Here is a 13,941-nt window from a genome sequence, read left to right as displayed (position 1 = left end):
TAAGCTGGTTGCACGTAAACAATATTGATAAAGAGCAATGTCACCGCAGTTATCACATGAAAGACACAAATCCGGGAAAAAAGAACTCTCCCGTTCACCGCCAATTCCAGGTAGGCAAGTCCACACTCACTTATTGATCACGATGGGTTTGGACAAAACCATTGTGATGAAGGGGTTAACATGCTGCTGCCCTGGGAGAGAGATCCCTTGTAAGCAAATTTTCCTGTTTAATACATTGTGAGCTCAAACTTGTTTCTGGTTGCATAGCAGAGCATGTTTTTAGAGTTAGGGGTGTTACACTGTACTGCATCAACTGTTCGACAGTTTCTTAGGGGGTATGTTTCTGGTAACTCATCATCAAAGGCCCCCTTGGAAGAGCAAAATAGTACAGCAATGGGGTAGTCAGCCCACTGGCACTGTATTCATACCATCATGCCTTTTGGCCAGTGGAATTAAATATTCTTTTGGGATTTAATTTATTTGCTTTTAATTTGGTTGCTGGCCAACATTTCACTCTGTGTAAATATTTTGAAGCCAACTGCAAATTGTAAATTTCATGAACCATGGACAGTAGTTCTCTTTCTAAATTCCGTGATCAAACATATGGATCACTCCATATTGAAACAACTGCGGACTGTATGACAAATATATACTGCTGTCCTCTCGGGTAGATTATTCACTGGAAATACTTGTATGGCAACATGTTTGATATGGTAACTTTGTGAATAGCCGATGTTTATTTCTTGTACTTTGTACCATGGCATTTTCAGGATATAAATTATCTCTAAAACTGATTTTTTGTGGAGGAACACACAAACGCTTTGCACAAAAACTGTAAATTATAAAGTTTGATTTAGAGTGTCGATATTTTTCCTGAAGAATTTTACAAATGCAGGTATGGTACATAATAGAAAATAGTTTCAAATGACTTCTCATTCTTTGAGTCATGTGGCAAGTCACGTCATCGACATCAGCGTTCCAGAAATACTTGATTTTTGTCACTGCTGATGAAACATTTGCGGTTTTTATTAAATGTCTGCCTCAATGGTTCATCAGTGGAAAATGGCTCATCCACAACCTCTGCATCCACAGTCATCCTTTTGCCACCAAGAAGTCGTATGAGCCCATTGTTTTGAATAGGATGGGTGGATCCATTCATGTGGAATTGGGGGTGAAAGGGTTAGATACAAACAATAACTCATAAATGTTGATAAATCAAAAAGATCATATATTTATTCATGTTTATTAGGATTGGGAGTGTGTGAGCAATTCTTTGACAGCAAATTTAAAGAGATTCTTGTTAGCTGTTTGTAATTGGCGACATTCTTCTTGCAGCTGTGATGTCGTCACTCTGTCAGTGTCTGTCATCTGTTGAGAGCATAGAAAATATCAGATATGGTCAGGATTCATTGTTGACAGTTTAAATACTACAAAGTAACAAACATTCCCTCTTCGATATTTTTATTATAATGCGCATGAAGCACCTGGAGATTAAACCACAAACTGACACTATGTTCTGTACATTTTTCCTCTTCACAATGAAACACTGCATCTTTTACAGCAGATGCCGCAGATGAACTTCCCTTCAATTGAGAATCTGCGTTGGCAAAATGATAAAACAAGCAATATATGACAATTTGAAACATTTCACAGACAAAGATGACAAGACATAGGTACATAAAATGTTCCTTACCCCTTGAAGACACTCTTGCAGTCTTCTCTGTGTGACAGACATGTCTTCAGATTCCAGCTGTTTGCAAAGAGGGAAAAAATATCAACAACTTGAAACTTGTATTTCAACTTTTTTTTCACACGTGGTGTCCATCCTACTGTATTTAAACATGATTTCCTCCAGATGAAAGGGTTAAAGCAAAACATAGCTCATGAATGTTGATACTTTAAAAGATCGTATTTTGATTCATATTCCGTAGGACTGGGAGTTTGTATAATTATCATATCAAGATGGTTGGTCTTTCAGGGAGAATCACATTTTAAACAAGACTGTCTGAGATGAATTCTTTCAAAAGGATATATTCAAAAGAAAGATATATGCAGATAATATATGCTGCGGTTTTGAAAAGGTCTGTACATGGGTCAAAATGTAACATACTGCAATTTCTGAACAATTTCACCCGGGTACCCAAAGATGTCTTCCACTATTCAAAGAAACCATGGTATCATGTTATTTCATTATGTGTGATCCGTAAAGTTCACCTGAACACCAAATGACTACAATTGGCATACTCTGTGACAGTCATGGCGTATATGTTCAGCACTGAAGGTCTGGATAATCTGGCAATTGTCATGTTGTAACAAAGTGATGTGCCATCTTTTAACTTACTAATAAGGCAGCCTTTTGGACTCTCTTTGTATTAGAACAGCAATATCCTTCCGTTCTACATCTAATTCTAATTTTTTTCAAGTTGTCTGTCTGACTTTCATGTAAAGATGATCTAATTATTGAATTTTTGATTACGGTGTCACATTTTAGATAACAACTAAAATTAAAGCTGCAAGCAGCGTTGGCGGGGCCCAAGCGGTGAACATGTTTGAAAAATCTTGCACTAATGATATTATGTGCAAAATTCGAGCTTGAAAAAGTAGGATTTTGAACATCATCTAATAGTTACTGTACGTTTCACTTGGAATTTAATATTTTACGGAAAATCCAATATGGCGGCCAAACCACGAGACCGATCAAAACCTATTTCACAAACTTGAAACACATCACTTTAAAGATGGTATATGCAAATTTCAGTCAATTCGATGTTTGTTCGGGAGAAGAAGATTTTTAAAGATTAAATCACGATTTTCGAAAAATCCAATATGGCGGCCAAACCATGTGACCGATCAAAACGCCTTTCGCAAACTCGAAAGAGATCACACTTAGATGTTACATGTCAAATTTCAATCGAATCTGTGTATTGGTTCTGGAGAAGAAGATTTTTAAAGATTAAATCACGATTTTCGCAAAATCCAATATGGCGGCCAAACCATGTGACCGATCAAAACGCCTTTCGCAAACTCGAAAGAGATCACACTTAAGATGTTACATGTCAAATTTCAATCGAATCTGTGTATTGGTTCTGGAGAAGAAGATTTTTAAAGATTAAATCACGATTTTCGCAAAATCCAATATGGCGGCCAAACCATGTGACCGATCAAAACGCCTTTCGCAAACTTGAAAGAGATCACACTTAAGATGTTACATGTCAAATTTCAGTCGAATCGGTGTGTTGGTTCTGGAGAAGAAGATTTTCAACGATTAAATCACATTTTTCGCAAAATCCAATATGGCGGCCAGACCAGTGACCAATCAGAACGCCTTTCGCAAACTTGAAAGAGATCACACTTAAGATGCTACATGTCAAATTTCAGTCGAATCGGTGTGTTGGTTCTGGAGAAGAAGATTTTTGAAGATTAAATCACGATTTTTGCAAAATCCAATATGGCGGCCAAACCACGTGACCGATCAAAACGCCTTTCGCAAACTTGAAAGAGATCACACTTAAGATGTTACATGTGAAATTTCAGTCAAATCGGTGTTTTGGTTCTGGAGAAGAAGATTTTTAAAGATTAAATCACGATTTTTGCAAAATCCAATATGGCGGCCAAGGTCACGTGACCGCATGCGATTTTATTGGCAAATTCTTAAGACATTAGGCCATGCTTGCTATACAAAAAATTTCAAATCGACTAGACCCCTTGGTCTTCTGGAGAAGCCATTTTTAGGTTTTTGGAAAATCCAATATGGCCGCCAGGTCACGTGACCAATCGAAATTTGTATACCCAGGTGCACGAGATCTCATAGGTACCTATTAGCTCTGCAAGTTTCAGAAGTTTGCGGTAAGCGGTGTTCAAGTTCCAGGTCGACAAAAAAAGAGCGGAAGAAGAAGCAGTAGAAGAAGAAGAAAGTTGAACTCCTACGAAACCAATAGGGGCCCAGCCGGTAGGCTTGGGCCCCTAATTACATGTGGAGAGGTGAACATCAACTTCAAACATTAACTTGACACATTGCAACAAAATGTTTGTGTGATGATAATATTCCTGTTATCAGATGAACTAATGTGTGGTTGTGTGTGTGTGTGTGTGTGTGTGTGTGTGTGTGAACTGAGAGAGAGAGAGAGAGAGAGAGAGAGAGAGAGAGAGAGAGAGAGAGAGAGAGAGAGAGAGAGAGAGAGAGACTGTCAGTCTGTCTTTTTGTCTGAGGAGGAAAGGAAACAGGTATTTACCTGAATAGAGTGTTTAATTCTCATATCAAGAGAGTGAGTCTTTCCATCACTGTCTGTCTGTGAACTTCTCTGGAATGGTTTGATAGGCATAGCTGTTTTGTTGACTGTACTGAACATCTGAATCGGAGCTTGTGTGAACATGGCGTTGGTGACAATACCTGTGAAGACACATCATACATTTTGCAAGTGAGATACTTGGTCACATAACCATGCATGCCTGGCCAAGTGCTAATCCCACGCTCTTTGAGAGTTTATATCTGCAGTTAACTGTGAGTACAAACAGACAATTACTACGGAAGGTTTTCAAGGACCATGCCAGCATCTAATCTGATTTTTTAAAAGTTTTTAACTTGTCTATACATATTGTATTTCTATTTGGAATCACAGCACATGCAGCACGATTATCGGATACATGAAATGAGATACGAGACCTTTGTGTTGAATTGACTTTGCCACGTTTCATTGTTCTGGATTTCTCTGTTGTCTTTTCAGCCGTAAATACACCTGACTATTTACGTTTATGCTTTCTGTAATTTACGCCTTTTGCTCTTGCCAGTTTCTATCATGATATTGTAAAGGTACCTCCCAAAGCAAACACGGCAATGACCTTTCCAAGTTCTAAAAGGTTGTGTTCTAGAACTGCTTGCGCTCAGTGTTACTTAAAAGTTTACACATTCAGACTCCTGGTCAGATAGACAATAAGAAGTTAAATAGCCACACATGATACATGTATGCTTTGATAATATCTGTGATGTTTTGCCATAAAAAGTATCTCGATGTTTAAAATTCTTTTTAGGTCTAAGATGCCTTGGTTCTAACAGGGTTTGAAAATGTAATCATCAAATATTTCATGCAGTACACAGTAATCACTTGCAATTCACTGAACAGTTTCGACAAACTGTTGGAAAGTCTTTTAACTGATCAATATATATCATGGTAATACAATATTGAACAGTTTTTATGGCAATGAGAACCTGTCTGTCCTTTTTTCATAAACTTATTTTTTCCGGAAATTTTTTAAACAAGATGCACCTCAGCTATTTTGTGACTGACACAATAGCCTACCTTTGTGATTGAGAACTCTTATACACTGTCTGCTGGCTATATCCCATAATACTACGGTGCAGTCATGTGACCCGGAGAGTAGCATGGTGCCATCTATAGACACAGACAGACAGTTCACTTGTTTACTGTTGAAAGGAAAGGAAAAACAGTGTAAACAGGATTTTCTCGGTGTGTACAGATAGGAGAGTTAAATGTATGGGTAAACAAATACATTCAATTTATTCCTTTGGCATGGCCATTATGGATGGTTCACTTTTATCGTCTTATTAATCAAAGCACACCTCACAAAAACTTTCTCTAATTGTGACAGTTGTGATGAGGCAGTTGCAAAAGACATGAACCACTGATTTAAAAGACCCACAAAAATATTTCACAAAATGGAGAAATATAAACATTTTGGTTACTGCTATCATTCACTCAAAAGTCCACTAATAAAAGGTTTTCTGACTTCTGTTCTGACAAGCAACTTTAATACACTGTTGCAGATGCCTGAAGTCCTTGTTTGTAGATTAGAACCCAACTGCCTCAATTCACCATGATCAGTTCATTCAAGAGGAGACTATGTTGGTTTATCACATGAAGAAACACTGATCTGAACAACAACATGCATGATGTAGTTGTTTACAACACTGTAATTCTGAATAATTTATATGTCAGCACTACATTTTTTCTCGGGGAAGGACCTTAAGATTTAATCCTGTTTACTGAAAGGTCTTTTTGTGGTGATGAAAATCAAGAACTTTGAGAAATTGAAGTTGAAACATTAAACCATCAGCATTTTTGTCTGTGTTTGATATTTCAAGAATATAAATCCTTACTCAGACTATTAAATGTGCATTAATGAATGACTTATCTAATAAAATGAGAACGTAGTTTTAAAATAGTTTTATCTGCACATTCATCAAAAACTGCTGATGTTTCCAACCATAGACGTTGAAGGAGAAATCAGTCTGGTGATTTTTTACTGTAATCCATTTTGGAAAAAAGGATTACGTGGTAATTTTCAGTCCAAACATTGTAGTTGACAAATTTCTCGCTGAGATGTTGCCTTTATGCGCATACAGACACAGAAGCAGATATATTGTTACAGTTTAACAAAACTTTGAAAAAGCAACACTCTCTCATGAGGATCATGTGACACCAATACAGCAGTAATTATCCAATTTCGTGGAAAGGGCGCAATCAGTTTATTCTTTCAAAACAATGATGGAAGTTTCTTCCAGATGGTACAATCGATCAGATGACAGGTGAGATTACAACTGGATCATTGCAGATTGAATCGGTTGTTGAACACCCATGGAAGTGCTTTGAACATGTTGATCTGTGTGAAAATCACCTCAACACAGCATACTAGGCATGCAGTTCTTTCTGTAAACTATTGTGAATCAAAACGATCCATTCTGGAATGATGCAACCAGTTTTGCTGATATTTAAATTTGAAGAGGAGAGTAGAAGTAAAATACAGAAACTTGCCCGGGTCAGAATTATCACCAATTGATGTGTGTGCAAGATAGAATTTTTTCACAAATTGTTGACCGATGACTGTTTCAGTAACGTTTCTCTAGTGACATCCTACCTGGTAACTTGTTTCTCTCATTTTCACTTACAGCTACTCTTTCATTTGATGTGGACTCTCCTTATTTGAAGTTACTCAGATTTTGTCGTATGACGCGGCCATGAGAATGCCAAGTGTCAGTCAAAGCTATGAAGGGTGCTGTGAGAGTCTGCTTAGTGGAGCTTGGAACAGGCAATTTAAGAAGCAAAAACAAAAGATTACAACCCCTTTTTGTCAGAAGTCAAATGTAATGGTGCATTATTTGTGAAGTACAGTATGCAGTATTCAACAAGACCACACACTTAGCAAACAACCATATTGTTTCATTTTTAAAAGAAAACACTGTATTTTATCGACAGCAAAGTTTCTGAAACTCACCTATGCCTGACAAATGTCTGTGTTTTTCCTTCATCATCTGTTGTTTCACTCTCGCTGATGACAACGCGACCTTTCACCTCTGCCTGAAACGATATGAAGTGATGCAAATTTATTACACTGTGGCAATTCTACCGATGCTGTTGTTATGAAAGAGACAAGAAAAGAAATGTTCCAACTGATACCAAAATATTTCCCTCCCATGCGTGGATACGCATCTGTTTGTGTCCCAGCAACATGTTAAATTTGTCAAGTTTTCTATGAAACTGTTCACTTAGTGTATGGTTTTACCCTTGAACTTTTTTTGCAGATAAAGCTTACTGTGATGTCAAAGGTCAATAGAGTGTTACGGTGTGATCGGATATAAAAACATATTGAGCTTGGAATGTTATGTTGTTGGTCCATGAGCAAAAAAACACATTGAAACCAAAGCCGTTGTTGTTTCAAAACTTATTTCCTGCTTAATGTGTTGAAACAAAAGTGAAGGAAAAGTTTCCATGGTACAGACGCAAAGAACTCATCATAAGAATAGCACTAATGATGATTCATTAAAACTTAAATTTCACGCTGTCGATGACACTGGCTGCTGCCAATGGATATTTGGACAGTGTGTCTGTATTTACAACCTGTGTTTATTGCTGCATCTTGCAGCCTGTTCTTGTGACATGGAATTTTAATTTGTTTTTCAAATTGTAAGATTATTACATAAGTTGTGCACATACCATGCTGAAAATAATGGTAGCAAAGTGATAATTTCACTATCATTTCATCAAATGGAATTTTCGAAAGACTGGTGAAAACTTTCAGACAAATATTCATTCTTGTAAATGACTTTTGAAAAATATGATGCCATTTTAATTTGAAACCCCCATATTTGAGTTTCCCCATGAATAATGTAACAGCTTTGTGTGCTTCAGTAAAGGTTCAATCTTGACTCTACTTTCTCAGTTTTTGACTTTACCAGATCCACTAAAGCGCTGTATGGAGACACAAAGCCTGCGGTTCCTCCACTTGAAATATCCACTTCAACCAGAGCTGAAACAAGATAAGACGCATTCACAACAACTGAGTATTTGCTGCCATGGTTACGAACCTGACTGAAGAGGTTGATCTGGTAAATGCTGCCGTTGATACCACCAGCAAATAATCGATACTCTGCTGTATCCATGGTGACAGATGTGATGCTGACATCATAGACAAAGCAGCATAGCTCCTGGCCTGACGACAAGTCCCAAAGCTGTGGATAGAACATGGAAGAAAAATAAAATATTTCAGTCAATTAGTCTTGAATTTTTTGTGAATTTGTTTGCCGCATTGTGAGTTTCATGTAGAACAGCAGATTGTATTAACAATTCGTCACATCCATGGCTATGAAGTTTCATAACTTTTTAGGATAAACCTATTGTGGCAATGACAGAAGAAAAATGTTTTTGACACACTGTGTCACCTCTTTTGACCTCTTGTGACCTTTGATGAACTTGATCCAAGGGATCAAAGGTCATGCATTTCAAGCTTCACATGAGCTGAATAGGATTTTGCAGTTATCATATTCTGAGTCAGAATCAAATACTTTGTAGAATGTAGGATGTCGGAATGCCCGTCCATTTCTGGATGAAACTTCAATAATGCAAGTAGTTGTGTCATTGTCAGTGTTGTTCCCTCTTTCTGGATTCCACAAATATTTGAATATAAAATATAATGACATACTTCAGAAGGTTTAAATGGTGGTTCAGCTACTAAGGTCAGGGATCATAGGCTAAGTAAATGATTTCAGAATAAAAAAGGTACATGTGTTTCTGCTGCCCTATGGTATGAAAGAACTGACATGCAAGAGTAGAACCCTGGTAAAATTCCAACGTATCCTTGGAAATATTTTACCAGGGTATGGCACTGAACAAAGCCCTGTAAAAATAGAAGACAGGAAGTTATATACAGAGATTTTGAGATAACTGAATGGCCAGGGAAGTTGCTATGGTCAAATATTTTAGAGAAACTTATTATTTGCTGCATGAAAGGGCTACATAAGCATATTTACTGCATGAGAAATCTACATCTTCCTTTGAAATGAGCGCAAACTGTTTGTCAAAATAGTATCTTTTACCTGAAGATCCTTAAAAGCAAATGGCTAGAACTCTCTGCATCTATTTCTATGTAACAGGACAGCAGATAAGTGGGTCAAGCTTGAGATTCAATGGCATCCAAGTGTGCAAATTTCTATTTATTTCCTATGAAAGGGTGCACCCCTAAGACAAGTGTATCACCATTGAATGAAGCACTGAACCTACTGTCCTACTAATATGCTGTGGACACAGTGGATAATACTGATGAGTGCTGCATGGCCAGCACAACACTGGACAGCACTGACAAGCAAGTTCAATGAATAAGTACTGGGTGCTTTTTTGGAATGATCACATGAACATTATTGAAAAATGGTGAAGCTCTCTCACCCTGCATGTCTGGTCCAAAGATGACGATACCACCCTTGCTAATAGTCCTCCACAACCACAGTAGATGTCTGTCACCGGTAAGGAGTGATTTGACCAGACATACATTGGTTCCAGTCTTGCAGAGATACCGCTGTGACTCTGCAGAATACTGTTGACATGGAAACATGAATAAGAAATACGTCAGGGTAGTCTCTAGGTTTTTGAGTAATTCACTCTGCCTATCTAATACAATGAGAGTTTCAATGGTTGCTTTGATCCTAACGTTCTTGCTTGTTGAAAGTCATGGTATGTCATTGATAGCTTGAATCCAGAGGTCTAGTCAGCTTGTCCAGCAGTCTAATTTACTATTCCTATAGTCAAGTTTGCTAGTCATGTAGTCTAATTTACTATTCCTATAGTCTAGGTAGCTAGTCATGTAGTCTAATTTACTATTCCTATAGTCTAGTTTGCTAGTCATGTAGTCTAGTTTACTAGTCCTGTAGTATAACTTACTAGTCCTGCAGTCTAGTTTGTCTGTCCTATAGTCTAGGTAGCTAGTCATGTAGTCTAATTTACTATTCCTATAGTCTAGTTTGCTAGTCATGTAGTCTAGTTTACTAGTCCCATAGTATAACTTACTAGTCCTGCAGTCTAGTTTGTCTGTCCTATAGTCTAGGTAGCTAGTCATGTAGTCTAGTTTACTAGTACTATAGTCTAGTTTACTAGTCCTGTAGTCGAGTCTAGTTTACAAGTCCTGTAGTTCTAGTTTGCTAGTCCTGCAGTCTAGTTTGCAAGTCCTGTATTCTAGTATTCTGTCCTACAGTCCAGTTATCTAGTTGTGTAGTATAGGTGTGCTAATCCTGTAGTCTCATCGGTGCTAGCCTTGTAGCCTAGTTTGCGAGGCCTACAGGCTTGTTTGCCAGTTCCAAATGCGGCTGTGACACCTTGCTGCATTAGCTGTCAACTGGATAAGACTATTTCATAATGTCATATTACAATACGTTGATCTCAATCTAAAAAAGACCATGGATTTAATCTTGATAGCTTACCTGGCCATTGACCAGACCAAAACCAAACTATCATTTCCACCCGATATGAGACAGCTACCATCATCTGTAAACTTCAGACATGTTATATTCTGGTAGTGTCGGCTGAGTATTGCTACAAGTTTACCAGTGCTTACCTGTAAAACAATAGAACACAACCGGCTGCTGATCTGATCGAAAAAAATCGTTGCAATTAATGAAAGAATTAATATAGGAGAAGAGGTAGTGACCAACAACTGTCGGGCCAAGTTTGTCTCAGCACAGACACAGAGGGCGCTATACACACAGAAAATCCTGCAGACTTCTAAGCATTGAAGAATTGCCATGCCTTGGCAGCTCAGGGAACGTAAAAAATTATAGTATGTTTCATGTATATGAATAAGTGCCATCCTAATATTCTGATTGTAATTCAATGACACTAGTTAGGATTAGTGATACAAAAATTGTTTTGCTATTTCTAGATTAGTGCTGTAATTACATTATGCATGTTGGCTGCTACGTATTGAGATTACCGGTAACCTAAGAAGAAAATAAGGTGGCTTGACCCTTTTGATTTTTACTCCAAAGGGCAAACAAACTGAGCTTCTGCGATTTTCATTTATATTTCACAGGTGAAAAATATTTCATTTGTCCATCAGTAGTTGATATAAATTATTATACTTGATGTATAACACTAAAATATCTAACGTCCCTTTGACATCGGATTTCTGACAATTTGGATCACCCGAATGGGCAACAGGGATGCAAAAAGGTTCACCCTGACAAGAGGAATAATAAATTTTGTTCACAGCAGGCCTACCTGTAAAGTATAAAAGGATTAATATTGATGAACTTGTATTTGTGGTTGTACTTGAACGTTTGGTTTGGAGGCATTCCTTGGACTTATCAAATGGTATTAAAGTATCATAAACATTTCACAAAAATGGAAGTTTCACTGGGATTTAATACTTACATGCCATACGTGTAGTCTCTCTGCAATACCAGCTGCACAGTAGTTACCACACGGTGACGTTGCCAATGCCGTAACCAACCCTGGACATACTATCCTCATCTGTTGTTGCTCCTTATTCAAATTTAAAGAACAACAAAATGCTATTGTAACACCTCGTCAACACTCTCTATCGTGATTTGTTAGTTTACGGGTCTTGAGTTATGTATCATTTTCATGCTGATATATGGAAAGAGCAAGTTACCGGTTAACAGTTTCCAAAACTGTGTACTGGTTTCATGTAAAAGTCCAGAACAATTGTTAATAGCGCCAGTTACACATGCGTACATTCTAGAATGTGTAAAGAAGATGGCAGTGTTGTCTGCGGAGTGATGCAAGCTGAGGAAGAAAATTGTATGAAGTGTGTTACGAAACGCATATTAACGGGCCATATTTGGGTAACACCATACATTTGTTTGGGCCTGAGAGTTGCCCAAAACAGTCTGTTACCCTCGGCTTATGGCCTCATGAAACAGACTGTTTTGGGGCAAGACTCTAGTCTCAGGCCCATGGGCAACAAACCTATGCTGTTACCCTCATGGCCAGTCAATATGTGTATACTGTGAAATTCCACATGAGAAGTTAGGGCATCATCTGTGAACTTTGCAGGAAAACCTTTAATGATTCTGTACAATTTACATGCAGCTTTGGTAGTCGGTTTTCTTAAAAATGAAATGGGTGTTTGGCTATTGATACTATATTCAAGATCTTAGAATCAGTGTCGATAATAAGAATTATCTTCAAATACACATGACTACATTTTCTTTGATACATACCATTTCCCCTTGGAGAGAACTAACATAACTTTAAGAATTATCAGGTAGAATGCTTTTTGGGGACAGATATTCTGACTCCGATTTTACAGTGTTTTTCTAGTCTACCGCTCGTGGAGACTCATTTCCATGCTCTCAGAGTAAGGCTTCCCCTTGGTATATCAATGCAATCAGACTAGGGGACAGCTGAAACGTTACCAGGGTTCCTAGCTACAAAATTGTAGCTCTATGGTGAGGCGGTCGGTGAATTTTGGTTTTTGTGACCTTGCTCACCAGTGGCTACAATGCTGAAGGCCCTGTAGAGTTCAAAATAAGCATGTCGCACATGGTGCAGCATGTTGATGAGAATCCCACATATTTACTACATTTGGTCGTACTGATTTATCACTACTGAAGACTAAACACTATACTACACTAAACTTGTCATTTATGGGTTTTGGTATTTGTTCAAACACGTCGATAGCATTCCAAAAACATTGAGCGTGTTTCTGGGTACCGCCATTACTGGAAGTTGGTAATGGCGGCTCCCACTTAAGGAATGTTTTTGGAACACGAAACCAAAACTCACCCACCGCCTCACCGTAGAGCTACAATTTTGCAGCTGCCAGGGTTCCCAGATCATTTACCAATGTTCCCTAACCTTAGCAAAGTGCTGAAATTTTTATTGCACATCCGCGCATTTATTACAGAGAATATGAAAATGAGCTCACCATTGTCATTAATGTGTACTTACAGCCCTGTCCCGGACTGCATTATTTGGGAGGTTATAGCCAAGTAATTGAAGAAAACTCTGGAACTTGACTTATACTTGCCTGATCCTGAATTTAATATTACATGTAAACCTTACTGTGAACCCTGTTTTTTAAGAAGATTGCTGACTGCTGTCCTAAGGTGTGAACAAAACAGGTTTGACATGTATGATGTAATGTACCTAAAACATTAAAAAATAACCACACTGAAGAGGTTGAAATGAACTGCCATCTTCACAAAAAGGAACTAAAACCTAGTGGATAGATTTATTGTATTTCTTGTCCTCCGGCCCCTATACAAATCTATCCTCTAGGAACTATACCTGTGGATGGGACACATGTCGACATGGCCATGTTTTTGCTGATATTGATGTTGTCGTACATGTGATTGATTCTTGAGCTCACCTGTCTGTGCAATGCCCACACGTGGATGAGTGGATGGTTGTTGACACCCGATATGATGTAGTCTTTGCCTAGGAAACCTAAAGTACGAGGCGCACTGCTGCCGCCTTTATATGTGGTTAGTGTCGTTCCATTGTGTGGGTCCCAAACGCAGGAATTCCACATCTGTCCAGAAATTTCGCTGCTCACGACCACCTCGATGGGGGCTGCCATATTGTTGAGTATATTACTTCGTTATTTCTTTCCTATATGATAAAAAAAGGCAGCACGATATGCTAACTACTGAGGGCGTTGAAAACTTTTAGCAAAACCCAGCAAGCCGGGTCAGGT

General features: G+C 38.1%; 1 protein-coding gene across 1 annotated transcript; it reads right to left on the bottom strand.

Annotated features, from left to right (window-relative positions):
- Window positions 1-1,205: 1,205 nt before the first annotated feature.
- On the bottom strand, window positions 1,206-13,850 carry LOC139138781 (WD repeat-containing protein 18-like). Its single transcript, XM_070707307.1, has 10 exons — window positions 13,615-13,850; window positions 11,652-11,762; window positions 10,703-10,836; window positions 9,675-9,822; window positions 8,321-8,464; window positions 7,231-7,313; window positions 5,298-5,422; window positions 4,233-4,390; window positions 1,694-1,750; window positions 1,206-1,368 (listed from the first exon to the last, which is right to left on the bottom strand). Exons 1-10 carry the CDS (start codon window positions 13,822-13,824, stop codon window positions 1,246-1,248), a joined length of 1,293 nt encoding a protein of 430 aa, XP_070563408.1. The 5' UTR covers window positions 13,825-13,850; the 3' UTR covers window positions 1,206-1,245.
- Between the last annotated feature and the right edge of the window lie 91 nt (window positions 13,851-13,941).

This window comes from Ptychodera flava, chromosome 8 (assembly GCF_041260155.1).
Source record: "Ptychodera flava strain L36383 chromosome 8, AS_Pfla_20210202, whole genome shotgun sequence".
NCBI lineage: Eukaryota > Metazoa > Hemichordata > Enteropneusta > Ptychoderidae > Ptychodera > Ptychodera flava.
Note: the sequence above shows the minus strand (reverse complement) of the source record. Positions and strands in the feature narration are given on the sequence as shown.